Source organism: Corvus moneduloides, chromosome 14 (assembly GCF_009650955.1).
Source record: "Corvus moneduloides isolate bCorMon1 chromosome 14, bCorMon1.pri, whole genome shotgun sequence".
Lineage (NCBI taxonomy): Eukaryota > Metazoa > Chordata > Aves > Passeriformes > Corvidae > Corvus > Corvus moneduloides.
Genome location: NC_045489.1, coordinates 6,608,203 through 6,635,152, shown reverse-complemented (window position 1 = coordinate 6,635,152; position 26,950 = coordinate 6,608,203). Strand labels below are relative to the sequence as shown.

Below are 26,950 nucleotides of genomic sequence, written 5' to 3'. Positions count from 1 at the left end.
GCTGATTGGCAGGAACCACCAAGCCCCGCCCCTCGCCCCGGCGGCCGCGAGCGTGACTCTTGTTGTGCTCCCGGGGGAGCGAGCGGCCGCGTGACGTCACCGAACGCATTTAAAGGGGCCGCAACCGCCGCCGCAGGTCCCCGGGGAGTGCGCGCCCGGTGCCGTCGTCGGTCCCGCCCAGCAGGTGGGTGCCGCTGGCCACGTGCCGCAGCCCTGCGTGCGCCTCCTCCCCCCTTCCCGGGGCTCCCCGCACCGGGGGCTGAGCCCTGGGTGGGGCGGGCAGGTGCACGCCGCGGATTGGGCTCCGCGTGCGCGGCCGGGGCGCGGCCCGGATGAGGCGCGGCTGGGCCGGGGCGCTCCCGCAGGTGCGGGGCGGAGCAGCCCGGCCCACCCTGTGGGCGGGAGCGGGCGCGGTCGGCGCTGCGGGGCCGGACCGGGCTGGGCTCGGGCTTGGTTAGCCCTCGAAGGCAGCGCCCCTTTGTCCCAGCCGGGCTGGTTCCCGCCGGCGCTTCCCCGTCCCGCTCTGCAGCCCCGCCGCGCCGCCTCCCGCTCCGCACGTAAGGGATGAGCCGTCCGTTCTCCTGCCTTCCTTCGGTGCTTTCCTCTCGCTCTCGGGCTGCGGTTTCTCTGCAGTCGGGTGTCGGGGAACATCCCTGCATCGTCCGCTTGGATCAAATGGGAGTTGGATCCCACCAACCTGCCTGAAAACTGATTTCCGTTCATTCGTGATTCCTGTGCTGTCGGGGACCCGGTAAAGGGCAGTCCTGGGGGAGGATTCTGCTGTAAAGTGCAAGGTTCAGGGATGGATGTAATATAAAATTCGGGTTGGTTTTGGTTTTCTTCCTTGTTTTGTCTTTTTTTTTTTTTCTTAATCAAGGCAATTGTTAATATCAAAGAAAAACTGAAAAAGCCCCAACTTTTGAAACGAATTTAGCTACCTTCACCTTGCACTAGTCGAGTAACTAAATGGTGATTAGTTACTGTGAAGGGAATGTGAGCACCGACTTTGTGTCATCTGCTACATCTGCATTCAGGGATATTTTTTGCTGTTCCCTACAATTACCCCAGAGATGTGTGCGATGTTGTGGTCAAACTCAAGGCAGAGTCCAGGTGGGACTCTTGTAAAGCTTTAGTAAGGCTGTCCCAAAGGCTTGTCCTTGACTCTTCAATGGCAGAGCGAACCGCTGAGCAAACCACAGAGCGCTTGGAATGCCACGACTCGGGGCTGTGTGTCCCTCCCCTGAGGGGTGCGGGGATGCTGCCGTGCGGAGATTCTGGGCGCTGAGCAGGGATCCTCACGCAGGCATAGTGGGCTGGCATGGGGGGGCTTGTCTCCACGGGCAGTTTTCAGAACCAGCTTTGAGAGCTGCTGTTCTCCCGTGGTGTGGTACTGCTTGCACAAGCCATCGAGATATGAGAGCACACAAAGACCAGCCTGCTCTGGCTGCCGGGGCTCGGCGGCTCCCGGGCCTTGAGGAGGCCACTCTGTGCGCCGGAAGCTCCTGCGTACTTTGCCCTGAGTTGACACGAAGGCCATAGCTTGGGCTGAGTCAGGAGCATCCCGCTGCCCTTCCCTCGAGGTGTGTGTTGGCAGGGTGGCAGGTTTCAGGCTGAGGACTGGTGCTGCTGTTTCTTTCTACATTGCTGTCACCACTGCCTTTTGCTGCTCTGCTGTGTGAAACAGCACAGGTACGGCTTTCCAAACTCTTTCCTTTGAGTCCTTTTTGGCACAGAGTGAGTCAAAAAAGGTATTTTAGCTCCCTGTGAACAGGAGCAGGTCCTGGAGCAGCAGCAGCAGGGAATAAGGTCGGTGATGGAGTGGTGTGTAGAGGTGGGCACGAGCCAGCGTGCTGCTGTTTTTCCCGCACTGCTGAAGCTGCAGGGAAGGGGCTGTTCTGTATCTCAGTTTCATCAGGTGTATGACCAGGAGCTTCTGAAGGGGACTGGCTGGTGGAGCCAGTGGAGCAGATCTATGCTGTGTTGATGGATCCAAAACATCTCAGATTTAGAGATCCCTACAGCTCCCTTCTGAGAAAGGAGGGGAAGAAGGTGTCTCCAAGCTTTGTCCAATTTAATGACTACTTGGAAACAGCAATACTTGATTATCATTAGCTTCTGAGAATAGCACAGTGTGTTTGGAAATCAAGAAGTGAAGCTTTGGAAGGTGCCTAGTCCATTGCCATGTACCGGGGTTGAATCATGTCTGTTGGGTATCAGACGCTATTAGAGGTTTCAAAGTAGCTGTGTGACACTGTGCTGATTGAAAGCTTACAGAATATCCAGCTTTGCTGCAGACAAACCTTATCCATTCATGTTGCTGTTATAAAGACAGTAAAAATAAATAATGACAGTCTCTTTATGGAAAACCTTTTCCATGGTGTTGTGTCACCACCCCTTTCTGTATGAAAAGGAAGACTGATTCTTTTGAGTTTTCTTGCTAGGTCGTGTTTCTCATTCTCTTGCTTTCTGTTTCTCTCTGCTATTCTGAGTTGCTGTTATATGTCTCAAGAGCTATATCTCAACATCTGGTTTAGGTGCAGTTTGTTTGTTGGCTACATTCAGCTTTGTTAAGGGTATCATTGGGTGAGACCTTTCGTAGTCATTTTCACGTGATTTTTCAATTCAGTTTAATCCTTCCTTATCTTTTGGTGTAATTCTACTGCCCCACATTGCATCAGCTTCTCCTTCATACAAATGGTTCTTTGAGCCTGTGTTTACAGAACTGTATTTGATGATTTCGGACGGTTTTCCTAACTTTTTCCCAACTCTCTTTAGAGTATTTCTGATGCTTATTCCCAACAAGCTTGGTGTCAATTGGAAGTTTTATAAGTAAGCTACTTAGTGATCAAAAATATGGGGAAAATAATGGAACAGAAAGGAAAAACTTTGTGCAGCTCATTTGAGATGTACCCCTGGATTACAGATAGCTGCTCCCTAAGAGCCATCTTTAAAGAAGTTACAATTTAGAATTTTTTAATGGTGACTAAATTGTACTTCCTCAGGTAACTTAGAATAGAGAGATCTTGGTGACAGTTTAAAATATACAGATCATTGCTCAGGACTATTTCCTTGAGCTTTGTATGTGGACCTGTAAGATGATTTGGAATTTGAGCGGTAGCAAAAAAATGGTTAATTAAACTATTAATGAGAGCACCACATTTGGTGTTGGGGACTCATTACCAAGGCATGATCCCCATCCACCTTGTGTGTTAATTTTGTTACAGAGTGATTTCCTTCTTGAATATTTGAATAATGATCCCAATAGGACTTACACCTGATTTCTTCATACTTTCTCAAAATGTCCAGCACCTTCAAACCAAATGGTCATATTCTGTTTCATTGTTTTTGTTTTTCCCAAATAGGTGTAGCCTCCAAAAACACCTTGCCTTCAGGCTGCAATGGGATCAGTCTGGTGCTTGCTACTCTGCATCCCCATGCTGTCACCCACGTTTGCTGGGGGTGTCACCCGAGTCTATTACCTGGGGATCCATGAGGTGAACTGGAACTATGCTCCAATGGGGAGGAATGTGCTCGCTAACCAGAGTATTGCACATGACCGGTACGTTTGCTTCTAACAGAATTTATTCTGGGAAGGGCTTTAAGCTGTCATTTGATGAGTAATTTCATGCAGGTATTTTGGGGCATCTGAGTAAGCAAGAGACACAGTCCCATAGATTCTGATCTTTATGAGCTTAATGTTTAACTTGTTTTATGCTCCTGTGATAAAACCTGTGTCAGTGGTAAAAGGGATGGTTAGTCTGGAGTGTCCAGAGCCCGTACACTGGAGAGAAGTGTATGGAAAACAAACATGGAACAGAAAATACAGCAGATACAGAACAGATTGTTCTAATATAGTCCAGATTTTGCAATGCTCTACCCCAGAGTTTCATTTTGCTTAGTTCCAGCTGGTGATCAGCTTGTTTATCTTGAAGCATGATGACTTTTCATCTTTATATAAATGGCTTCACAGAGCCAGCCTGTTTTTGTTTCAGTGGAATTTCAAGCCTTAGACTTAATGGGACCTTCCTGCATGGGATTTTAGGGGCTGTTTGAAAAACATTTTTGTTTTTCTTGCTAAAGTAAGTCTGGAAACAGCAATAATTGGTTCGAGTCACTACATAAACAGTGTTTTGGGTTTAGCTTTAAAAACATCAAACCTTTTTTTTTTTTGGTCGGTGTTTTCTTCTGTGTGTGGTTTGTTTTGTTTTTCAGTAGCTTTCCGTAGCATTTTAAAGGCATTTGTGCTTTTTTTCCCTGCCCTCATTTCCTGTGGCAAATAGCTGGTATTTCTTGACCTGCTCTCAGTCCTTTATCCCTCCGTAATAGCTAACACTCAGGTTCAGACACCTCTTTCAGAAACAGCACAGTGGGAACAGGCAGGGTGTGCAGAAACATCAAGGTCTGCCATTTTAGCATGGAAAAGTCTCTGTTCTCTGGAGATGCTGTATAGATGTGAATTAGTTCACAGGAAACCCCCCAAAATTCAGGATTAATAAATATGTTACCACTGACTCCTGAAGTGATGATAACGAAATGGAATTTGTTTGGTTTCTCTCATAATATGTGAAGAGAAGGAAATGAAATTTAGGGCCATTGAACTTAAAAGCAATTTAAAAACTGTTGTCATGGCAAACAATTAGCTAATGGGACCTATTTGTACAATGATTGTAGAAATGAAATTGCTGGCAATTAGAAAGGGATTTGATGTTGGTTGATTGATAGTACCTCTATCAAAATATCTCAAGGAGTTTTTTTTGTTGGGAAGAAGTGGACTGTGTGGGGAAAAAGAGGCACATCTGTAAAACAAAGTGTGAATTGTCCTTAACACTTTGGTGATAATGGCTGCGGGGCTGACTTGGCAAAGGGCTGAACTCTGGATTGTATAACCAGAGCCAAACCCTGCCTGTTTTTGAATGATGAGGTCAATGCTTAATATTTGGGTCTCAACTGTTCATTCTCTGAGATGGGCATTAGAGTTTACCTCCCTTCCAGGGCTGCTCTATTGCTGCAGGTGTTTGATCTGAAGGGGGAAGTGAGGGGAGTGACCTTGGCTCTCGTTTAGGCTGGTTCCACTAATACCTGGACTGTGATTCATCTCTTATCTATTAAGAATTACCCATAAAGAGCAAATACGCTTGAGAGTTAAACTTTAGTACCTGTATGAGGTTTTAACTCTGGAAGCTGGTTACCTGCTGGGCATGTACCTGCCTGACTCATCTGTCACTCTGGAAGGAATTTGGAAACTCAAGTAGAAAATCATCTTTCAGACTTCAAATTTTGGCCAGAGAGCTTAAGAGACTTCCTCACCCCACTCCACCTGCCTTGTGACTTAGCTGGAAATGGCACAAAGGAATTGAAGTGAGTTTTGAAGAGCCCAGTGAAGGCTGAAGGAGGCATGAGACGTGTCCTTCCTGTGACACCCACATGGGATTGTCTGGGAAGTACTGTCCTTCCCATTTCTTGTTTGCAGGGCGCAGTTCAGGGGTGAATTTTTTGTCTGCTGGTGAAGAGCTGGGGTTGAGGTCGTGCCCATACATGGGTGACTTAGAGCATCCCAGGGTTCTCTAATGCAAAGGCTTTTGGCTGTACCCGGGAGAGTGGAGTGCCACCATCACTCTGCTGCAGTATTGACCAGCTGCTGTATATAATGATGACTCATAGTGCCTTTCCCTTTGAATTCAACAGCCAGGCCTCAGCATTCCTGCAGTCTGGGAAAGATAGGGTGGGAAGCATGTACAAGAAATCTGTCTATAAGCAATACACGGACTCCACGTACACCACTGAGATCCCCAAACCTGGCTGGCTGGGGTTCCTTGGACCTGTCATCCGAGCAGAAGTGGGGGATACCATTAAAGTACACCTAAAAAATTTTGCTACTCGACCGTATACAATCCATCCTCACGGTGTTTTCTACGAAAAGGACTCTGAAGGTAAATGAGCTACTGCCATCATGGAGACAGATTTTTCTCACTGGGAACTTAGAAGTATGCATGGAGGAGAACTGTCCATAAAGCCCCAGCTGGAAAGCAACTGTGTTTGGGTGTTGGGTTAGTAGGGTCATGGGGCTGGAGTCCTGACCTTGGCCCAGGTTTCTTGATTTTAGAACCTCCAAAACACTGATCAGCTAGAGGTTGTAGAGAGACTGTGGGGGCACAGTGCAGAATTGAAGGCAAAGCAGCACTAGGCAGAATGGAAATAATCCTGCTGACTCTGTGCTGACCTGTTTACTGGGCAAATTGCCTCAGTGCATCTTTGAGGAAGTGATGATTCAACACTATTTCAACGATGGGATGGAGAGTCTCAGCTCAGTATAAGGTTACATGTGTGGGCATCTTGGCTCTTCTTGAATGGATGTTGTGATTGCTCAATTGTTCTAGGATCCCTGTATCCTGATATGTCCCCCCAGGATCAGAAGAAGGATGATGCTGTTTTCCCAGGAAGGAATTACACTTATACTTGGACTGTCCCTGAAGATCACAGTCCAACTGCTGATGACCCAAACTGCTTGACCTGGATCTACCACTCTCATATTGATGCACCAAGGGATATTGCATCGGGATTAATTGGGCCATTACTTACATGTAAAAAAGGTAAAAACACCAAGAGAAAGCAGCTGAGGACTGCAGTTCCATAATGTAAAGGTTTTGTGGTGACATGAATAAGGATAGGATGTGAAGATACTCTGGTGTGCAGTTCCCAGCTTCAGGGGGAAGCTTGGTTAGAGGGGACAGAGAGGACCTGGGTTCTAGCTGGATTCTGGTCACTGCATTGTCTTTATTCCTTAGTGGTTGGGCAGGTGTGCTTGCTGGCCTCTTGATCCGAGAGAGCTGCTTGAATCCATGTCAAAAGCAAGACCCTTGTCAAAGATCTAGTTTGTGTATGCAAAACATGGTGACTGGTTGGTTTCAGCTGGAGTGAGAAGACTGAAGGTGTTGTGGTTGAGCCATGCAGTGGCAGAGCTGCTTGGGAGAGAACTGTATTGGCAGGGATATATTGGAAAAGGGTGAGCTCGCCCTCTGGAGTGAGCTGTGGGGATGGTGGGAAAGCATCTGTTTTCTCCAACTCATGTGACAAGACTTACTCTGCTACTGCTGTTTTAATCTCTTGCCTGATTTATGATTTTCTGCATGAGTGATTTTCTGCATTCGTTCCTTTCTCCTTTCACTTCAGGAATACTGACTGGCAGCTCTCAAAGACGCAAGGATGTGGATGTTGATTTCTTTCTGATGTTCAGTGTGGTGGATGAGAACCTAAGCTGGTACCTGGATGAGAACATAGCATCATTCTGCACAGATCCTGGCTCTGTAGACAAAGAAGATGAGGAATTTCAGGAGAGCAACAAAATGCATGGTCAGTGTCACCTCTGTGAGGCCACTGTCTCTCTGCTGAGACACTCGGGAGTATCAGTGCTCCAGGATCTGCTCTGAGATCACGTGCTGAGCAAATGATATCTCAGGGACAGGGCAATGGCTCCAGGAAACAGAAGTATTGCTTTGATTTTATCTTTGCCTTGAATGAGCTTTTATACCCTTTGTTTTAGGAATGAGCTGTGGTACTGGGCTCTCCAAAGCAGAAGAGGAGGAGGAGGAGTTCTGGTTAGGTCCATCCTCCTATCGTGTCTGTGCTGTCACCTGCTGGCAGGAGCTCTGAAGGCCCCTTTTCTGCTCTCTAATTTTGCCTTGCTTGGTTTTGCAGCTATTAACGGTTATGTGTTTGGCAACCTCCCTGAACTGACGATGTGTGCTGGGGATGATATTTCATGGCACCTCTTTGGGATGGGCAATGAAATTGATGTTCACACGGCCTACTTCCATGGAGAGGCACTCAATATCCGAGGCCACAGGACAGATGTGGCCAGCCTCTTCCCAGCCACTTTTGTTACAGCAGATATGATCCCCAGTAACCCTGGGAGATGGCTGCTGAGCTGCCAGGTCAATGATCACCTGCAAGGTAAGGCAGAGGGTGGAATATATCCTGGACTCTATGTCCTCTGTTTTTGATGTACGTGATGTACACTGTGGTAGGGAACAGTGCCTTGGGCATGAAAAATGTCCCCAGATGAGTGGGTGATTCCTTTACTTGTAAAAATTGAAGTGGGCTGGTTACTAATGTGCAGGGCAGCTTTGGTGGGGGTGACTTGTACCACGGTGTGATGTTCCATGTTTGGTACAGCTGAAAGCTGAGATGAGGCAGTGCCTTAGGAGTTCTCGTCCCTGTAAGAGGCACTTGCATGATAGATCTGAAAACAGCAGAAGGCTCAAGTCACTCTCTCTCCATACTTCCATAGCATCCAATATCTAAGGTTGAAAGTTCTGCTCACTGACAAAAAACTCCTTGCTGTGGAATTACTTGCCTTCTCCCATCCATGTGCCTTTTGGGACAGCAGAGGGAAGGTGGGACTGCCCGTTAGGCTGGCTGGAGAGGCTAATGCGAGTGTCCTCGTTCATGTCATGGACAGCTGGGATGGGGGCACTCTATGAAGTCCGGCCGTGTTCTCGGCAAGCTCCGGCACCCACCCTGAAAGGGAGAGTTCGGAAATACTACATAGGTGCTAAGGAAGTGCAGTGGGACTACGGACCCTCGGGGCTCGACCAGATCAGCGGGGAGCAGCTCAGCGATGCAGGCAGGTAAGTGAGAGGCTGGTGGGCTTGGGCAGTGTTTGGGGAGTCTGGCCTGGATCAGGAAGGCTGCTCAGGAAAATGTGGAATTTCTTTTCAAAATACATGCTTGCTACTCACATGGAGTCCATTTTCTGGGAAGGCTGACCACCCCATCTAGAAAGGGAGGCTGCTGTAGCTAGACTGCACTGAGAGCAGTATAGGTACCGTGGGGCCCTCCCGTGAGAGTGCTGTGTGGCACAGCTGTACCCACAGGCAGCAGGAGTCCCAGCAGATGTACAGCGTGAGCTGCTGTGTTTGTCTCTGGTCTTCATTTCTGCTTGCTGTGCCTGACCTAGGAACAGACTGATCTATTTGAGAAATGATTCAAAAAGCCCCTGGTGCAGCAGACACAGGGTGGCACAGCTGGCCTGCAGATGGGCCTCAGGTTGGTGTTGCTGCAGGAAGCAATTTCGAGGAAATCAGATGCGAGGACTTGGATGGCAGCCCTCCATCCCATGGTTAGATGACTGTGGTAGCAGTTGAGAGGCTTCCCATTCAGGCTTTGGCTAACTGAAAGAGAGATTATTCTCCTTCCACAGAGGTTACTTCCCTTCCCTAGCAATCTGTTGGAGAGGATATACCTTATTCAGATGGAGAAGAGGAAATGCAAAGTGGTTAATTATTTACCCAATGCCATGCAGCAAGTCTTGTAGACCTTAGACCTGTGAGCTGGCCTTGTAACTGCACTGTCTCTCCTGCAAAGCTTGTTACTTATATTTGGTGAGGGTGGTAGTGAAGGAAATAAATACTTTTACAGCTGTTTAGTTTAGTTGTGATTGTGGCTGTCCCCTGGGCTGTCCCCAGCTTCTGAAGAGGTTGGAGTTTTAGCTCTGTCTTCCCACTGACTGCACTGCAGTTTTGTTCAGCCCTTCGCACATCTTGTGTAGTGATGCTGATCACAGCCTGGGAAAGGGCTGTGTGCCACAGGTGCTCCCTGAACACCTGGGTAGATGAGTCTGTAAGGGCAAAAAAGCTTTGCAGAGTCAAAGTTGTACTTGTTCCAAACTAGAGGTGCTGTCCTTGTCTGAAATACTGCTTGATTTGGAGATGCTGATGGCCTTGCCAGAGGAAGCAGGGGAACAGGACTGATTTTTCTATGAAATGACTTGACATATGCTTTTTGCATTTAGTCCTGCTGAGCAGTATTTCAAGCGTAGCCTCTACCGAATTGGGGGTGTCTATTGGAAGGCAAAGTATGTGGAATATACTGATGAGAGCTTCCGTGAGGAAAAGCAGCAATCAGAAGAAGAGAAACACCTTGGAATACTTGGTGAGAATCATCCAGGAACACAAATCCTCTGTCAGTGTCTGTGAGAAGGATGCTGGGAGTGCCAGGTGGCTGTACCTGCCGGCTCATTTTGAGGGGCAGGGAGGGGCACAAGAGGTGCTTCACAACAGTCACATGTGAGAGCAAAGGGAGCAGGCTGAGGTGCGGGGTGGTAGAATGGACAGAATGACTTCAGGAGTCATTCTGAAGGTGTTCTAGAGGTAAGGGCTGAGGTATAGTATGTGTGACTAGAGCTAAAAAGGGCACAGCGATAGCTTCTGGTTATGTGTTTTTGACTGAGCCCCTTCAAGGCATGCTGCAAACCCCATGTTCTCACAGAGAGCTTTCTCTCCTGAATGGGTGCTTGGGGACAGGCATGGTAAAGGCTCATAGGTCCTCTCTGGCTGGCTGGGTCATGGCCTTATAGACTCTGGTGGGCTTGGAACATTTCACACCTCTGAGGTACATGTTTTGGGAGGCTGAGGGGGCCTTGTGTTAAGTGGAGGAGAGACATGGGCCTTTCCTGAGGGCACTCCAGCACATCTGGCTGTTCTGTTGCTTCCCCTTGTGAGGGCGTGATGCCTCTCTGAGTGCTCCTGTAGACCCAAGCTGCTTTCAGACAATCGTTGTCAGCCCCTGCTCCCACTGAGCTCCCTTCAGCAGCAACAAGGCCAGGCCACCTGCTGCCTCTCATCTTTGGCCCCGCAGCTTGGGGGAAGGTGCCCTGTCTGCCTTGGTTTGCCTGATGGCCTGCAGAGATGCTCTGTTGCTGATGTGCTCTCTCTGCTATATTCTAGGTCCAGTGATCAAAGCTGAAGTTGGAGACACCATCCTGGTGACATTTTTTAACAAAGCCTCCTGGCCCTTCAGCATCCAGCCACATGGAGTGTTCTATGGGAAGGCGTCAGAAGGGACGTGGTACCATGATGGTTGGTAGATCTCTTTTCTTGAGTACACCCCCGTCACCCTTCAGAGGTGTAGCCGAGTTTGTCCAGGGACTCAGGAATAACCCTGTAATCCCTGTTTTAAAGGCCTGTCCCAGAGTGGGGTTTCTGTGGCGCCGCTGCACAACTTCACGTACCGCTGGACTGTGCCAAGGCATGTGGGGCCCACATCCAGCGACCCTCCCTGCCTCACCTGGATGTACAGCTCGGCTGTGAGTCCTATCAAAGACTCCAGCTCGGGCTTAGTGGGGCCTCTGCTCATCTGCAAGTCAGGCACTTTGGATGACAACAACAAGCAGGTAAAGGGGTTTTCCTGCCCCGTTCCTACCAGATTTTTGCTTTCATGTAGAGAGAGGCAGCATCAGCAAAACATTAATGAGCATAATGAAAACAAATGTGCAGTAGTGTAAGTCCAGGAGAGTTAAATCAAAGCCTTGTTGTTGGGCAAGTTAATGCTGGGACAGCTGGTGCCCAGGTCTTGCCTGAGAAAGGCCAGTAGTATTCTGGGCTCTCAAGAGTTGCCCTCAAAACAGTTCCTGAGCTCTGCTTTTAATTCCTAGAGAAACTTAGCTGGACAACTGTACCTTGGAATAGGTGTATATATAGGAATATAGGTAACTCTTTTCCTGAGGCTGGTGTAGCAGGCTGCTTTCAGAGAGGCACGTGGAATAGTCATTGCAGTCCCAGAAACAGTGAAAAGACATTTTTGCTTACAGGTGTTCTGCTTGGCTGATACAATGCTTTGAGGTTTGGGTGAGCCTCATTTATTCTGCAAGAGAAGTTAATTTTCAAGCAGAGCTGACTACAAAAAACCATGTGAAAATCCATGTCAGTCTTATGCTTTTGCTGAAGAGGTGAAACCTGAAGGGCAGCCAGAATTTCCCCTTGGAATTTCACTCAGGGGTAGTCTATTCCTGGCAGTAAGTCTAGGGAAGCCAGTATATTGGTATCCCTGGGGAGGTACCAGACAGAGGAGCAGAGCCTTGCTGTGAAAGACAGCAGATGGCAAATCAAACCCCTGCTTCCATCCTGCAGCGTGGCTCGTGGAGCAGTGACAGATCTGGGGACTGCTGTCCCCAGAGCCTTCTGGGGGGAGTTCACATTCTGTGGGGGCACCATTTGACTGAATTAGGAATGCAGAAGAAATCAACATGCTACCCAAGGTAGAAATGTGGATCTGCTCAGCAAAGAGGATTGGGAATACACACAGCCCTCGAGGTGAAGGAGCTGTGATAATGATAAACATGGGCAGGTATTGGAAGGGTGTAAGCAAAAGAGACAGACCTTTGTAAGTGTAGGACGGGGAAAAATCACCTGAGGTGGCAATTCTGGCTCCACAATCTTAGGCAAACCTTTAATGAATGCTTAACTGTGGAAGGTGCATGGCCACTCTCCTGTACCCCTGTGCTGCAGCCTGGAAATTGCTCTCCTTCTCAGCAGGCTGGCTGCTTGTGTGCTGCTGGGGACAATGACACCAGTGGGAGAGTCTGGTCACCATCACAGTGTTCTTTTAGCGGGGAAACACCACGCTTTGGAGTGCATTTCTTAGGAGAACTAGCACTCTCGAGGATTTAGGGTAATTAAAAAATCCCCAATCTAGGCCTGTGATAGTGTCGTCATCAGCCTGCCTTATGTCTGGGCTCTGGTCTTGGGTCTGGTTTGGACAGACACCTACATGCAGGTGTGGGGGAGGAAGGGGGCACTGACTTCATGGCCTTGGCTGAGTTTTGTTCACTTTATTCACATGAAATATCGTGGAAAATGCACAAGTGGTGCTTTTTATGAAATAAAAGAGGAATGTTCAACATGAGTAAAGGGACAGAGTCCTGTCCCTCAATGAGCCATGTTTTAAAATAAAGGGAAATATGAGAGCCGAGCAAAACAGTTCTAACTCTAAGGATAGTTAGTTGGTGCATTTTAGAAGTTAACAGCCATCATTGTAATTATAGAAAGGGATCGACAAAGAATTTTATCTTCTCTTCAACGTGTTTGACGAGAACCTCAGCTGGTATTTAAATGCCAACATAAAGTACTACTTGAGGATGGAAGAGACATCTGTGAAAAAGGATGATGCCTTTGAAGAATCCAACAGGATGCATGGTATGGTCGGATGCTGCTCTATGACAGCAGGGGTGAACCTGCAAAGCACGGGCTGATGTTCACCTAAAGGCTGAGCTGGGGGCTGGACAAAGGGCTGTGTGGTGTTGGCCTGGAATCAAACCAGGCTGGAGGCACCGGGTGAGACATGGACAAGCAGCACAGCTGTCTGGAGAAGTGTGCTCTGAGTGTATTCAGGGGTCAATTACAAACAAGTTACCCTTCTTCTGACTGGGAGGCCTGTCCTATGAGGTGTATGCTCAAAATGAATCTCCTGGCTGACACCTGCCTGCAGAGAGTTAATTCCTTTCTCCTTTCCAGCCATCAATGGACTTATGTTTGGTAACTTGCCTGGGCTGAACGTGTGTGAAGGAGACAAGGTGTCCTGGCACCTCCTGGGCTTGGGCAGTGAAGCAGACGTGCATGGAGCTGTGTTTCAGGGGAACACCATACAGATGAACGGGATGCGGAGAGATTCAGCCAATCTGTTCCCCCACACCTTTGCCACTGCTTTCATGCAGCCTGATAACAGTGGTGAGTGCCTGCACAGCTGACTGGGTAGATGGAAGAGTCTCCCATTGTGGTATTTGCTCCTGTGGCTGATTCTCTAGCATGGTATGAACTCTTACAGGGTGTGCTGCGCTTCAGGTGCTTATTGTGTAAGAAAGCTTCCTGAGATGATCTGTGTATAGAACTTTGTTGTGCCATTCCTGCTTGGTTTCTCCAATCACTCCTTTTAACCTTGGCCTGTGGCAGCCAAGCTCCCTAAACACCACAGCGATAACACCCAGCACATACTGACACCATCCAGGGAAGCAGCTGTTTCCTGGAATCTTCAAAAGCAACTGATTTCCTTGTTCATCCTGCCTCCCTCAGGGACTTTTGAGATCTACTGCCAGACGAGCAATCACTACCAGTCTGGGATGAGGGAACAGTACATCGTTTCCAAGTGTGGCAAGGCGGGCACTGCCTCTGCCCATCGGTACACGGGAGTGCGGACGTTCTACATTGCGGCGGAGGAGGTGGTGTGGGACTACGCGCCTGACCGCAGCTGGGAGAAGGAACGGCACAACCACTCTGCACAGAGGTAGAGCCCATCTTCTGGGGAAGCCTGTGGCAGTGTCCTAGCAGACCCTGGTGGAGCCTGTTGGGTGTCTTGGCCACCCCGTGACCTGGTGCACATGTTGGTGGTGCTGCTGGTGGGAGCACAGCCCTCCACGTCATTACGCTCTCCTTTGCAGCCCACGCCAGCTCTGGGAAGCCCCTTCAGCTTGTGAACCCCCTGACACAAGTTAATTGTTTGTTCCCCATGAGGTTTTGGTTATCTCAGCACTCGTTCTGCATTTCTCAGCTATGCTGACGTGTTTCTGAACAACGAGAATGGACTGCTCGGCTCCAGGTACAAGAAAGCAGTTTACAGGGAGTACACGGATGGCACTTTCCAAACCCCCAAGGCCAGGATAAATGGTGATGAACACCTGGGGATACTGGGTAAGGATGTGTGCAGAGGGTTCACCTTCCTCTCACACAGCAATGGGACTGGGGCTCTAAAGCTGCAGTGGCTCACAGCTGTAATCTAAAGGCTCACTGGATATTTAGGCATCTGCCGTGTGTCTGAGTGCAGAGAAATTGGGACTGTCTCCAACTCATATCTGCCAGCTTTGGAGACAGAAGTTAGAAGGGTCCTGTGCCCAGCTTGCAGGAAAGCCTGGGCTTTCCCACTTGCCTTTGCACCAGTGTTCTGTTGTAGCTTGGGCAAAGCATGTTTCACAGCTGCATTTCTCTGACTATGGGACAGAAACAAGCACTGACTTCTGGAGAGGGGTCTGAGAAATGGATGGGAAAATCTGTAGCTGTGAGAAATGCTGCTGGGGTGAAAGCAGGCAGCCTTGGGAAGTGGAGGAGCATTTTGCAGTGACTAGTGGAGATCTGTGGAGACAAAACTCTCTGTTACGAACCCAAGGCTGTAAGTGGTGTCAGAGTAGCCAGGCTGAGGCAGAATCTGCCACTCAGAATAGGCTGCAGCTCTGGTTTGTGACACTGTCAGGCTCAGTTGAATATTACCACATGTTTTAAAATCAATAGTAAGGGGTGATCAACATGTGACATTTAGCATAGCAGTATTCAGAAATCAAGCGTTAGCTGTGCTGGGCTAATGTAATCACCTTCATTGTCCTCATTGTGAAAATCAGTCCAGTTTTCTAAGACTTGGATTGGGACTGACATTGAATTCTCTTTTTGGGAGGTAGAGAAGAGGAACATCATAAATACTATAAGGTAATATTTCTGGGGAGAAGATGTTGAGAGAGGGGTGGGAATATCCCAGAAGATGAGCTGATGGATTTTGCTGATCTGAGAGTACATTCTTCCTGTCTCAAGGCCCTTTTCTGTGGGCGGAAGTGGGCGATATTCTCAATGTTGTGTTCAAGAACAACGCCTCACGGCCCTACTCCATCCATGCACACGGGGTGCTGGAGCAGCAGACTGGATATCCCCAAGCAGCAAACCCTGGTAGGTTCCTGTCTCTAGCTGCATTCCTGCGTGGGCTTGCACAGCTGATTTTAGCCCAGAGCCAGACTGGTTTCCTTAAGCAGCCTCAGATGTCCTGGTTTTGTTACAGTAGAGTGCTGGAACTGAACAGTGGCTCATCTTTCAGGTCCACCATGGTTTTAGTGATAATATTTGTGTGGGAATGGCAGCCATGTGGGACATGTGTAGGACATTCTTTTGTGTGCAGCCTTATCCCCCCACATTGAGTGTGGTCGCTGTGTGAGAAGGGGAAGGTGATGGCAGGTCACAGCTCAGCCAGTCTTGGGATGGGGAAGCCTCCTCTTTGGGATGCATGAGCACAATAGTATGAAAATAGTATGAAATAGGAGAAACACACAATTGCTTGCTGGGATCTGGCTGAAATGACCCCTTTGTCTCATGATCCAGATGCCAATGTATTTAATTTTTGGTCCCCTCCAACTCGCCCAGAATGTCCAAGCCACAGTCAGGCTGTCAGCCAGATCCTGTCTTTGTGGAATGGCTGCTAATATGAAAAAGGGTGATTTTAAAACCCAGTTTGAATCAGCATCATAAATTCACTTCAAAGAGAAGAGAGAATCATCTGAATGAGTTTCCATGGTCGTTCCATGGTCATCTCCATGGTCAGGCCCAGTCTCGAAAGCGGCAGATAAAGCTGCATTGTGCTGGTACCAGACAGTGTGTTCATCCTGTGACCCCTCTGTCTTGCTCTGAGAGGGGAGCTGCTTTGTGTTTGGGGAAGGCAGATGCAGTATCTGACAAATAGAGAATTGAATTTGGGCTTTGGAGACAGGATTTTCTTTTTCCATTTGGTTTTGCTGCTGCTTAGTGAGTGGCTGTATCACCTGATGTATGGTGCTGCTTGGTCCCTCAGGTGACATTGTGACATACCGGTGGGAAATTCCCGAGAGATCTGGTCCAGGACCAAATGATTCAGCCTGTGTTCCTTGGATCTACTATTCCACGGTGGACCCAGTAAAGGTAAAACAGTAGTTATAACCAGGAAAGCCTAATTAGACCAATTTTTTACCCCGTTTAGAAAACAATGCGAGTTGGGTACAATTTAGAGATTGGCCCAGCCAAGAGGTGGAACAATCACCTGGTAACATATCCAGTCTTCTCCTTGGAGAGGAAGTCTTCTGAATTTTTCCTGTTGTTTGTCCTTATTTTATCCTAACAAACCTTTGTAAAACAATTCCACCGTCTTTCCTTGCTAGTAACCTTGCTCCAGTTATTTGTAGGATATTAGAACATCTCCCAGTTGGTCATGGTTTCTACTGGTGAGAGCCATAGGGCTAATCTAGAAAGGCAGAAATTGTCCAAAATAAACCTCATGAATAAAGCAGGAAGATTTGACCATTGCTAGAATTGTCATAGCACCGATTTCACAGGGCAACAACCTGGAGGATCCTGCAATAAACCATCACATTCAACCCAGAAATAATGGCCTTTTTATCTCAAGTTGCAGATGTTTTTGCAGTCACAGAGTGGAGAATATTTTGATACCATCCATATTTATGACTTTTGGATTTGCATTTAGAACAGCACGTATAATTCCTGTTCCTGTGCTTCAGTGGCTGGTGCTCTCCAGCAAGAATACTTGTATGGCAGAACTGGTTGTTTTAAGTGGGGTGATACGGGAATAGAAAATGATGTCTGAAAGGCAAAAAACTGTGAGTTAAGGAGGGTGAGAAGGTCCTTGCCTCAGATCTCTCCTTCCTTCTGATTAGGATATGTACAGTGGTCTGATCGGGCCCCTGAAGGTCTGCCGGAGAGGGACCCTGCGATCTGGTGGGACCAGGAAGGATATAAAGAGGGAATTTGCTCTGCTCTTCCTGGTTTTTGATGAAAATCAGTCCTGGTACTTGGAGGAGAATGTGGAACGTTTCAGGAAGGGAAATCACGAGATCAACCTGCTGGATGAGAAATTTGTGGAAAGCAACAAAATGCACGGTAATGTTGGTGTTGATTCTGCCACTTCTCTAAGTGAGGAGCCTGACTTGTGGTGAATAGCCTCATCCTTTTCCATTATCAGTGGCACAAGCAGAATTAAACTGTCTGTTCTCAATATTGCAGCACACCTACAGCCCAAATCTTTGATCTGCAGTGAAGGCTGATCATTGTGGCTGTCCCTGTAAAGGAGGAATAGCAATATCCAGGCCAGAGGGGTTAATCTCTGATGTGTCTGAGTGACTCAGAAAAAGAAATAAAATCGAACATGAAATTAACTTGTCAGACAGACTTAATTCTGTTTGTCTCAGAGACCATCAGAGTATGTTAGCCTTTAAATTAATTTTCTTAGCTATGTGGCTGCAAGATGTGGCTCCGTTGTTTTAGCTCATTATCAAAAAGCTATTTCTATCATAGAAGGATGAACACATTTGTTTGAGTTAGTGTGTTTTTTATGTTAGTTTCTGTTCGTATTATATCTGGATCTGTCTAAAATACCCTCAGCAAAACAGGTCCCTTGACAGTTGTGGAGATAAGAATAGTGAAGAGTTGCATTTTGTGTACTGTCATTACTATTGGTTTTGTATGGGTGAGATAAAGACTCTCGAAATACACGTCCATGAAGGTGTAGTTGTTAACCCAGTATTACAGCTAGCAGAACCAGCATGGTGAAGTTGGATACTTGTTTTAGGCTACACAAACTGCCCAGGGCAGAGCTGGGAGTAAAACCCTGATGCTCTGCCCTCAGACCCAGCCTCTTTCCATCTTATTCCCTCTGTTGTCATCTGAGCATGAAAGTCTCTGTTGTGTGTGTCATGGCAGTCAGCTCACCCCCTGTTTCAACCCCTTTCCTGCATGTGCAGTCACAGCAGGATTCCTTCCAGCTGTGCTATTTGAGAGATAAAGTCCTGCCATGCAGCGATTTTACAAGTGGTTGGAATGTGATGTGTGTGGCCAGCCTGAGGCACAGGACCACAGGGCTGCCCACTGGCAGGATTTACCCCTTTTCAATGTTTATCAAGGAAATTGCTCAGACATTTATGTGTATGTAGGTATATACATGTTTCTCCATCATTGGGTTGAAAAGGCCATTTTTATGCATTTTGACTTCTAGAAGCAACCACTTCTGCTGGCTGACTGCAGGTTTTCAGCAAAGGTAGTTTTTGAGATTTATTTGAGCTGAGCTACAGCATGGCCTTGAGTTCAAGTCACTTTTCCTGGCTATGAGCATAGTGGATAAGTAGCTGAGCTGGGGGGACTGTCCTATGGGGGACACTAACTGCTGATACACTGGCTGCTGTATGAGCTTTATAACCTCTAATCTGCCACCTTCCTCTGAGGAGGTGCAGCACCCATACAATTTCACTAACAGCCTTTTCCCTTCCGTGTTATCCCCTGCACAGCAATCAATGGCAGGCTCTATGCCAACTTGCCTGGGCTGATCATGTACCAGGGAGAGTGGGTGAGCTGGTACCTGCTGGGAATGGGTCACGAGATTGATGTGCACACAGTCCATTTTCATGCTGAGACCTTCATATACAAGGTAAAAATATCTGCTGATGGTAAAGCAGGTACTGCCTACTGATACCAACACTTTTAACTTGACTTTGTATTTGAATGTTTTTTAATGACTCCACAGCAGCTTCACCCAGCTAGGAAAAGGATGTGGTTTTACACATCCCAGTCTGACTCCCTGAGCCTCTGTGTTGTGCTGAGATTCCAGCTTAATCCTTGTTAGGGTTAGGCCTTACCAGATTGTTTGCTTTCCAAGCTGCAGCCCTGGAGCTGCTTTTTGAAAGCTTTTTTTTTTTTTTTGAGCTTTAAAAAGCTGAAGTGGTCCCAGCTACACTGGCAGAATTTTCTTCCTGAGAAGATGCAGTGAGCACTGCAGCTAATGGTCTCCCTCCTCTGACAGAACGGCAAAAGCTACAGAGCAGATGTTGTGGATCTGTTCCCTGGGACCTTTGAAATGGTGGAGATGCTGGTTGGGAACCCTGGGACATGGCTGCTTCACTGTCATGTGTCTGACCATATCCATGCTGGGATGGAGATCCTCTTCACTGTCCTGCCTAGAACAGGTAGGGAGCTGTCACCATAAAACATCCAGCAGCACTTCCTGCTACTGCTGTGAAATTCTGAGTGTTTGTAGCTCACCTCTCTTACATACTATAAAAAGCCAGTTAATGGAGCAGATAATTACTTAAGTGTTATTAAATTATGATGTTCTCTTTAAATATGGTAATACCTGGAGCTGAAGTCAATAACAAATTGTTTTCTGGAGTTTACATTACCTGTGTTGTCATTCTGAGTTTGGTTTCTGGCTTGTGTCTGAATTGCGATGTTCAGCTCTCAGCCAGTAATTGCTCTTACTAAGAACTGGAAGGTGCTCAGAGCCGAGTGACGCTCAGTACTGGGTTTGGCTGCAATGGAGCTGATGTGGTTTTAGATTTATTACCAAAACAGCGAATGTCCCAGTGGTTCAGCTGTGGGTGACCAGTGTCTGCCCAGTGTCAGGGCCATCTCTGTTTCTCCCTCAGCACTTTTCTTTTGAAGGCTGGAAAGGATTGTGCACTGGGACTGGGGCTGGCTCTGAAGCAGGTGATACAAAAATTCTCTTGTCTTATGTAGAGAGGGAAAACATTGACAGGACAAAGGACAGCCTCCTAGTCCTGGAAAAGCATGCTGCCTCTGGATCTGATCCTTGCCCTGTTCTGGGCTTTGCCTGCTCAGCCCAACACCTTCTTACCTTCCTTTTGTTTCCTTTCAGAGTCAGAGCTGGAAGTCGTGAGTGTCACCCCAGGTATGGTGTGTACAGCACTGCCAAACCCTGTCTGTGGGAAGGGGAGGGGGCAGATCCCTGAGCAACACAGAGGTTTGGATCTGTGCAAGGGGAGGGAAAGGCAGTGCCCGCAGCCTCTACTCTGCCAGCCTGGCAGTGCCTCAGTGTGAGGCCTTGCTTCAGTAGATAACAGGGAGGGCGCCAGTCTGTCCTCTGGTGATAGAAATAAGGAAGTTGGGCTGGTTAGGCTTGTTTGCCTGTGTTAGGTGGAAAAGGTTAGTGACCTTGCACCCTGTTGTGCCTGCTATGAGTGGATTCAGATTTGGAGTGTGAGCATAGGCAGAGGACAGTGTCTGGAATGGATTGTCCTCCATCTCTGGACTGTCAGTGACTCTGTGGTTTAGGGAAGTTTCACAATCATCTCTACAAGCTGAAGGGATGAAGTCAGCATGCAAACACGCACATCTGCCTTCTGCTCTCATGTTTCCCTGAGAAAAGAGCCCAAGCGTGTGCCCGGAGTTTTTTGGGCGTTGTAAAGAACAGATGTGAGAAGACATTTGGTTGAGCAGCACAGGGAGAAGGGGAGTAGTAGATATGATCCCTTTGAAATTTTCTGTGGTAGAAGTCTGAGTAACGTACATTGGTGGTTTGTTTTCCTGATTTCTCATCTTTTTTCACAACTCCCATTTTCCAGCTGCTGTGAAGAAATTCAGCTGAGCTGATTTGAGAGCCAGTTCAGGCCAGCTGCAAATGCAGCCACCTAACTACAGCTCAGCAGGCTTTCTCCACTGTTCTTTCAGTCATTTTCACCCCAACATTTTCCTCACTCAACATGGCCATACCAGAAGAGGAGTAGGAAATGTGGGAGAGCAGTAGTGGCAATATTAAATAATTTGTTTTTATACCATATGGAGGTATCAGTTTGTGTATGCTCACCAGGCAGAAACCTTGGCCAATAGTTGTTGCCTGAGCAAACAGCCCCTTTTCTCAGGAGGTGGCTGCTGCCTCTGTGTGGAGGCACAAGCAAGCTCAGGATCTTGGTGACTCACCATGGGCATGGCTGAGCGCTCGGTGGTGTGTAGGACAGCAGTCACTGTAACAGGGAGTGTGGACTGGGGGAACTTGCAGCAGCCCCAGCCTGGACACTTGTTCTCATCTCTGGGCTGGGGACAGAAGTAGCTGGCTGTCAGGTTCTGGGGTGGAGCAGGTTAGGGAAGGAACCATCCATCTCAAATCTCTGTGTGGGCTCAGGGATGAGGGTCTGACAGATGGATGGCACTGGGGCCTCCTTTGAGTCATTGAATCACTGAGGTTGGAAAAGACCTCTAAGATCATTGAGTCCAACCAATAACTCAGCACTGTCATGTCTACCACTGAAACATGTCTCTAAGCTCCATATCTACACATCTTTTGAACACTTCCACTTTGATTGCATCAGGTTTTTCTTTTGCTCCTTTGTTGTATTTCTTGTAATGTTTCAGTTGTGGTATTGCTGGCTGTTGTTGAAAATACCTTTCTGGTTGTCTCTCAGGGTTGTCGCATGACGATGAGTCCCAGAAGATGATGCTTTTTGGATCTAAGGTGACCCAAGAGCAGATAGAGGCCACAGTCATCTCTCTGGCTGTTGTAGGAGTCCTGCTGCTCCTGGCTGCTGGTGTCCTCCTGGGAGCAGTCATCCATCTTGAGAAGCAAAAGAGGTTACGACGCAATCGGAGATCCATCCTGGATGATGGATTCAAACTCATGTCTCAAAAGAATTCTGGTCTGTGAAAGCCATGTACAAACATTGGGCTGTGTACTTGGAGCAGGGGCTGGATCCTTGTCCACAGCAAAGATTTTGGGGCATCATTTCAAATGTGCACTGTACTTCTAGAAGCTGAGGAGGGAAAGCTGGAGCCCTGACCTCTTCATGTATTCTCCTCAGCCCTCTGTAAAGAAAATATCTATCCAGGAGAGATCCAAGGACCCTTTGAACTGACTGAAGACAAGTAATGATTAGAAAAGGTCCTTCTGAAGTACTCTCCTTCCCCAAGGAAGAGAGGAGACATTTTATTCTCTCCAGAACAGCTCCAGTTGGTCTTTTCTAGCAGAATAGCTTAGGCCAGATTCCAGTCTTGCTCCATTGCCAGAGCTGAGTTGGGAATTGTCTCCTAAGAAACTGTGAGCCATTAATGTAATTAATGTGAAGGAAAGGAAGATAATATTTTCAGTTTTGTGAATCAATGAAGAATACAGAAAAAAATTGTTAATTTAGAGTTGGATTGCAGTTTTTTGATGATTAAGTGGGCAGACACAAATTCAGGGCACTGCATGTCACTGAGAGCCCCATCAAGGACCATGATGAGCTGTGCCTCACTGTCAGCCTTGCTGTGACGCATCCTTTTGCTCTTTGCTGGGAGCCAAACTGGGATTGGGTGGTGGGACCAGAGTTCTGTAGCCCACCTGTGGGCTGTGGTGGCCATCTTCCAGGATCAGCTGTGCTCACACATATCACTGTAACATCACCCTTTGTGTGCCCACACATCCCACAGTCCCATCACCCTGTCGGTCAAGTACTGAGCCTTTCCCTATGAAATACCTGTCCAGCTCCCTCCCCTGAATCCCCATTACTCAAATGGATGCAGGTTAGTGCTTGTGTATTTCTGTGCCTGGTTTTAAAATGGAAAGAGCATAAAAGCGATCTGTTCTGGGTGGCTTTCAGAGGCAATTAAAGCAGCTAAATGGCTCTAATGACAAGGGACTGCTGGGGGCTCCTTAGGTATAACAGTACCATTTTCTTCAGAGCAGTGGTTATCACATACTTAATCATGTTCAATTCATATCAAGCCCCTACACATTTCCAGCTGCCTTTTCCTTTGGCAGCGAGGACAAAGCTCATTATTTTTCTTTCATTTCACTTCATTAGGCCTGGTGAGGGGCTGGAGGGCTGTTGAATACTCTGAATATGGATGATCTTTGCTCAGATTTAAGCCTGGTTCAGCTGCTAATGCAAACCACAGGTTTCCAAACCCATCATTTGCAGGGAATTTTAGAAGCTATGTTATGAGAAATAAGAATGAAGAAGGAAGTCTTTATTTTATTTTTTCCCCCTTGGCTTGTTAAAAACTAGATAAAAAATGTTTGGGGTCTGCACTGAGACGGAGTGAGTATAAATGTATTCCCTTGCTTCAGGGCAGCAGAACAGGGAAAGCGCCCTTTCTGCAGCTCTTCGGCCTGGGCCCAGCCTGCACTTTGGATGCTGGCCCCAAGCAGGGCAGCAGAGAGCTGGGAGCTGGATTTCACACATTCCATAAACAGCAGGCTGCCAAAATTCCTCAAATGTAATGTTTTTTGGGCCAAGTGGAGCATCAGTGGCAGAGGTCTCTCCAGCAGGGGTTGTGAGGAACTCTGGGGGCAGGCTCGGGAGAAGAGAAGCCTGTGGTGTGAGGGCTGTGTCCTGTGAGAACCTCCCCAAACTGAGAAAACTCAAGGGAAAGCTTTGGACAAAACAGAAACAGATCATTTTGCTAGAACCTTCTGTTGCCGCAAACTGACAAAGCAGTTTATCAGCAAGTTCACAACTGCTTCTAAGCGGGAGTTGGCTCTCCCAGTCACTGTGCATGTGAGGAAGAGAAGGAGAGATCACAGAATCATAGAATATTCTGAGTTGGAAGGGACCCACAAGGATCATAGAGTCCAGCTCTTAGGTGAATGGCCCACACAGGGATTGAACCCTCAAACCCTGCATTACTAGCACCATACTCTAACCAGCTGAGCTAGTCCAATACCCTCTGCCATAAACCCAGCCTGCTTTACCCTGCACTGCCACTATGAGTTCAGAACATCATGGAAGAGCTGGTCTTGCCGGTTTTGTATGGGATAAATGTAAGAAGCAGCTAATACTGCTGGTTGTAGTCACTTTAGGTAGTACTTTCTACCTGCAGTTTTAACATTGCTCTTCCTAGACCCCCATTAGCTGTGATGACATTTTAAAAACTTGACCCAGATGATCACCCACCTGTTTGAAGCCTTCTAGGCTATCTCAGGTGACTGCAAAGCAGAGTTACTCGTTACATGGCAGCAGCTGGCTGTTTGCAGCAGGTCTGGGATGGGGTCCCTGTAGTGTCACCCCACTCAGTGATGGGCAGGCAGTTGTGCCCTCAGCCATTGCCACGCTGGCGTGTGGCTCACGCTCCTGCCGACTCCCACTCCGACTGTGCATGGGAGACATGTGAGTCAAAAGCTGTTTGGTTGTGCACAGGGAAATATAAAGTGCTGTCTTTACGTTTTTTTCTCAAAACACGAAAGTTAATGTGGAATTAACCCGTGGCACTCCATAAAACAACTGACACAGTAATTGTCAGTGAAAGGGTTTGCTGGGCTCTCAGCTGTAGTGCAGCCTCTAATTCTGAACTAAATTGCTTGGTGATCCAGACTGTCCATGCAGCCTGTTTGCAATTTTGTTGGCACAGCAAATTACAGGAGCGATGGCAAAGTCTGGAGTGATGTGCTCATAGACTGCCTGGGGAGAGAAATTCTTGCACAACAGCTGCTAAAACAAGGGGATCTGCAAGGTAAAATCAGAGAATGGATCTGAGCAGAGGGAAAGCTGCCTCTGGCTTATTCATATATGGAGTCTGGGATATGGGATGTACAAATAAGGCAATGTGCACACACGAGGTACCAGACCTACTGCAGCACTCGTCTTGGAAACAATCAATGAATTCAGTCACGGACTGTTCTGGGATGTGAGAAGAGCAGGACTGGGCATGTGATTGATCAAACAGCTATTGCTGAAATTAGCATTTATGGTGTTAAAAGTCAAAGACAGCCTGTCTTGGAAATCTGTTTGTTTGTTAATTTGCTCTTATTTTGGGGAAAGTAAATTGGTTGCTCACCAGGTGCTTTATAAACCTAATGTCTATAAACCTAATGGTGTTCTTGAGAGACAGGCTTCATTCTGCATTCTTTAACTGTGGGAAGGATGGGCAAGTTGAAACAGTCACCTATCTCTGAAGAGACACAGGGAAACAGTAAAGGAGGAGTTCAGTCTGTTGGAAAAGGTGTGGGCCAAGGACTTGCTGTGTAAGAGACAGTTCAGTGCGGGCTGTGCATGTCTAATAGGCACAGGAGAGAGAAATACTCTCTTATTCAGTGTCATCAAGCGTAGCAAAGAAATTACGTCTTTCTTTGTGTATGTTGATCTGGGAAGCTTTGCAGTTTGTAAGGAGCTGACAGAAAACCCTGCCTATAGGACCTTCCTACTGGATCCTAATTTTTCATATTTAGGGATTATTTTCTTCAAAGGAAAGCTTTCCCTTTTAGAGGCAAGTGAAGAGCAGTCATCTTCTTTGGGTCAGGCTGACTTGCTTTGTGAGAAGCAAACAAGCACAAAGTAAAGCTGAGGATGGTAGTGAGCACACTGTGTCCCTGCCTGGCCATGGGCTCCTGCTGCTGGAGGCTGTGCTGGGATGGCCGTGGCTGTGAGGGATGGGGTCAGGTCGGCAGCGAGACGCTTCTATTCCCCATGTCACTGCCAAATGCAGGAAGGTCCTAAGCCAAACGTAACATGTGGAAGAGGCCACTGGTGTGGGTGCTCTGGTAGCTTCAGTTTCTCCAGGTTTGGTGTTTCTCTCCAGTCCTTTTGAAAACCTCCAGGTCATTGTGCTTTGGAGTCAGTGGGGCGAGGGACATACGGCCAGATTTGGACGGGCTTATCAAAACTGATCCTCTTGTACAAGGCTGAGCATGAGGATTGTGATTAGTCCAATTTGCACACTCTTGTTTTGTTAAACATCAAAAAACCCCAAAGAGTGAGAGCAGTGTGGGTGTGAGGAGGTGGCTGGTCAGCTGGTGAGCACTGCAGTGCTCCGGCAGGGCTGGAAGAACTTGTTAGTACTGCACTGAGCTAGAACAATCTTCAACCTCCTTTCATCAATACTCTGTGAATATACAGTACAACTCAGAAGGTTACAGCTGGCATGTGACCCCAGAAAATGTCCTTTCTCCTTCATTTTCTCAATGCAAAAGGAATAATTTTTCTTGGGAAGAGCTGCTGTTTGATTTATCTGCTCTATGGCCCAAATGTTCGAGATTGTGCTGCTATAAACCTGTGTGCAGATATTCATGGATACATGCACGTATTTGTACCAGCCCAGTGTACAATACCTTATTCCAAGGGCTTTACAACCACATGGGAGGGGCCTCATAGTTTGTAAGCTGTGCAGGAGGGGCCTTGTTGCCTGCTGCCAGCCCTGGAGCTGGTGGCTGGCTCCTGTCCTGCCCCAAGGTCTGGCCACACTCTTACACAGGTAGCTCATGTAAAGCTGAGCAGTTAAAACTATTTCCTGCTGCTCAAGGCATGTCGTGCCTTTAAGTTGTAATCTCTTGTTTCACAAAAAAAGTAAATGCATGTTTCCTGACTGAAAGATTTTTCTTCAATAAAGCTGAAACAGGCATTCCAGCTTTACTTTCTGAGTATCTGAGGGGATTTATGTCAAAACTACCCCCTTTCTTTCAAAAGGTCTTCACAATGGAAAATAGAAATTATCCTTTCAGTTCACAAAGCTGTTTTGACCAGAATGATTAATTTGATTTTCACAAGGTGTGACTGAAACTATTAAAAAAAAAAAATCAACCTTTTAGGCTGGGACTAGAGCCTACAGTAATTGAAGTTTGAGTTTGTCCCTTTCTCCAGTCATTGGCACAGACCCAAGGCAGCTGCCTGGGAAGTGCCAAAGAATGT

General features: G+C 47.5%; 1 protein-coding gene across 7 annotated transcripts; it reads left to right on the top strand.

Moving 5' to 3' along the window:
• Positions 1–49: 49 nt before the first annotated feature.
• On the top strand, positions 50–22,906 carry HEPH (hephaestin). Of its 7 annotated transcripts, none has more exons than XM_032124003.1 (21): positions 52–184; positions 3,363–3,559; positions 5,686–5,930; positions 6,378–6,590; positions 7,171–7,350; positions 7,696–7,950; positions 8,459–8,627; positions 9,791–9,930; positions 10,725–10,856; positions 10,959–11,170; positions 12,821–12,971; positions 13,290–13,502; positions 13,845–14,055; positions 14,320–14,459; positions 15,348–15,479; positions 16,372–16,478; positions 17,228–17,450; positions 18,851–18,990; positions 19,363–19,525; positions 20,215–20,247; positions 21,758–22,906. In XM_032124003.1, the coding sequence occupies exons 2-21, from the start codon at positions 3,399–3,401 to the stop codon at positions 21,994–21,996; spliced, it is 3,459 nt and encodes a 1,152-aa protein (XP_031979894.1). In that variant the 5' UTR covers positions 52–184; positions 3,363–3,398; the 3' UTR covers positions 21,997–22,906. The 7 variants fall into 7 exon arrangements, with proteins under 7 accessions (XP_031979899.1, XP_031979900.1, XP_031979894.1 ...); XM_032124006.1 differs by lacking the exon at positions 52–184 and adding an exon at positions 365–557; XM_032124005.1 differs by lacking the exon at positions 52–184 and adding an exon at positions 365–751.
• The last annotated feature ends 4,044 nt before the right edge of the window (positions 22,907–26,950 follow it).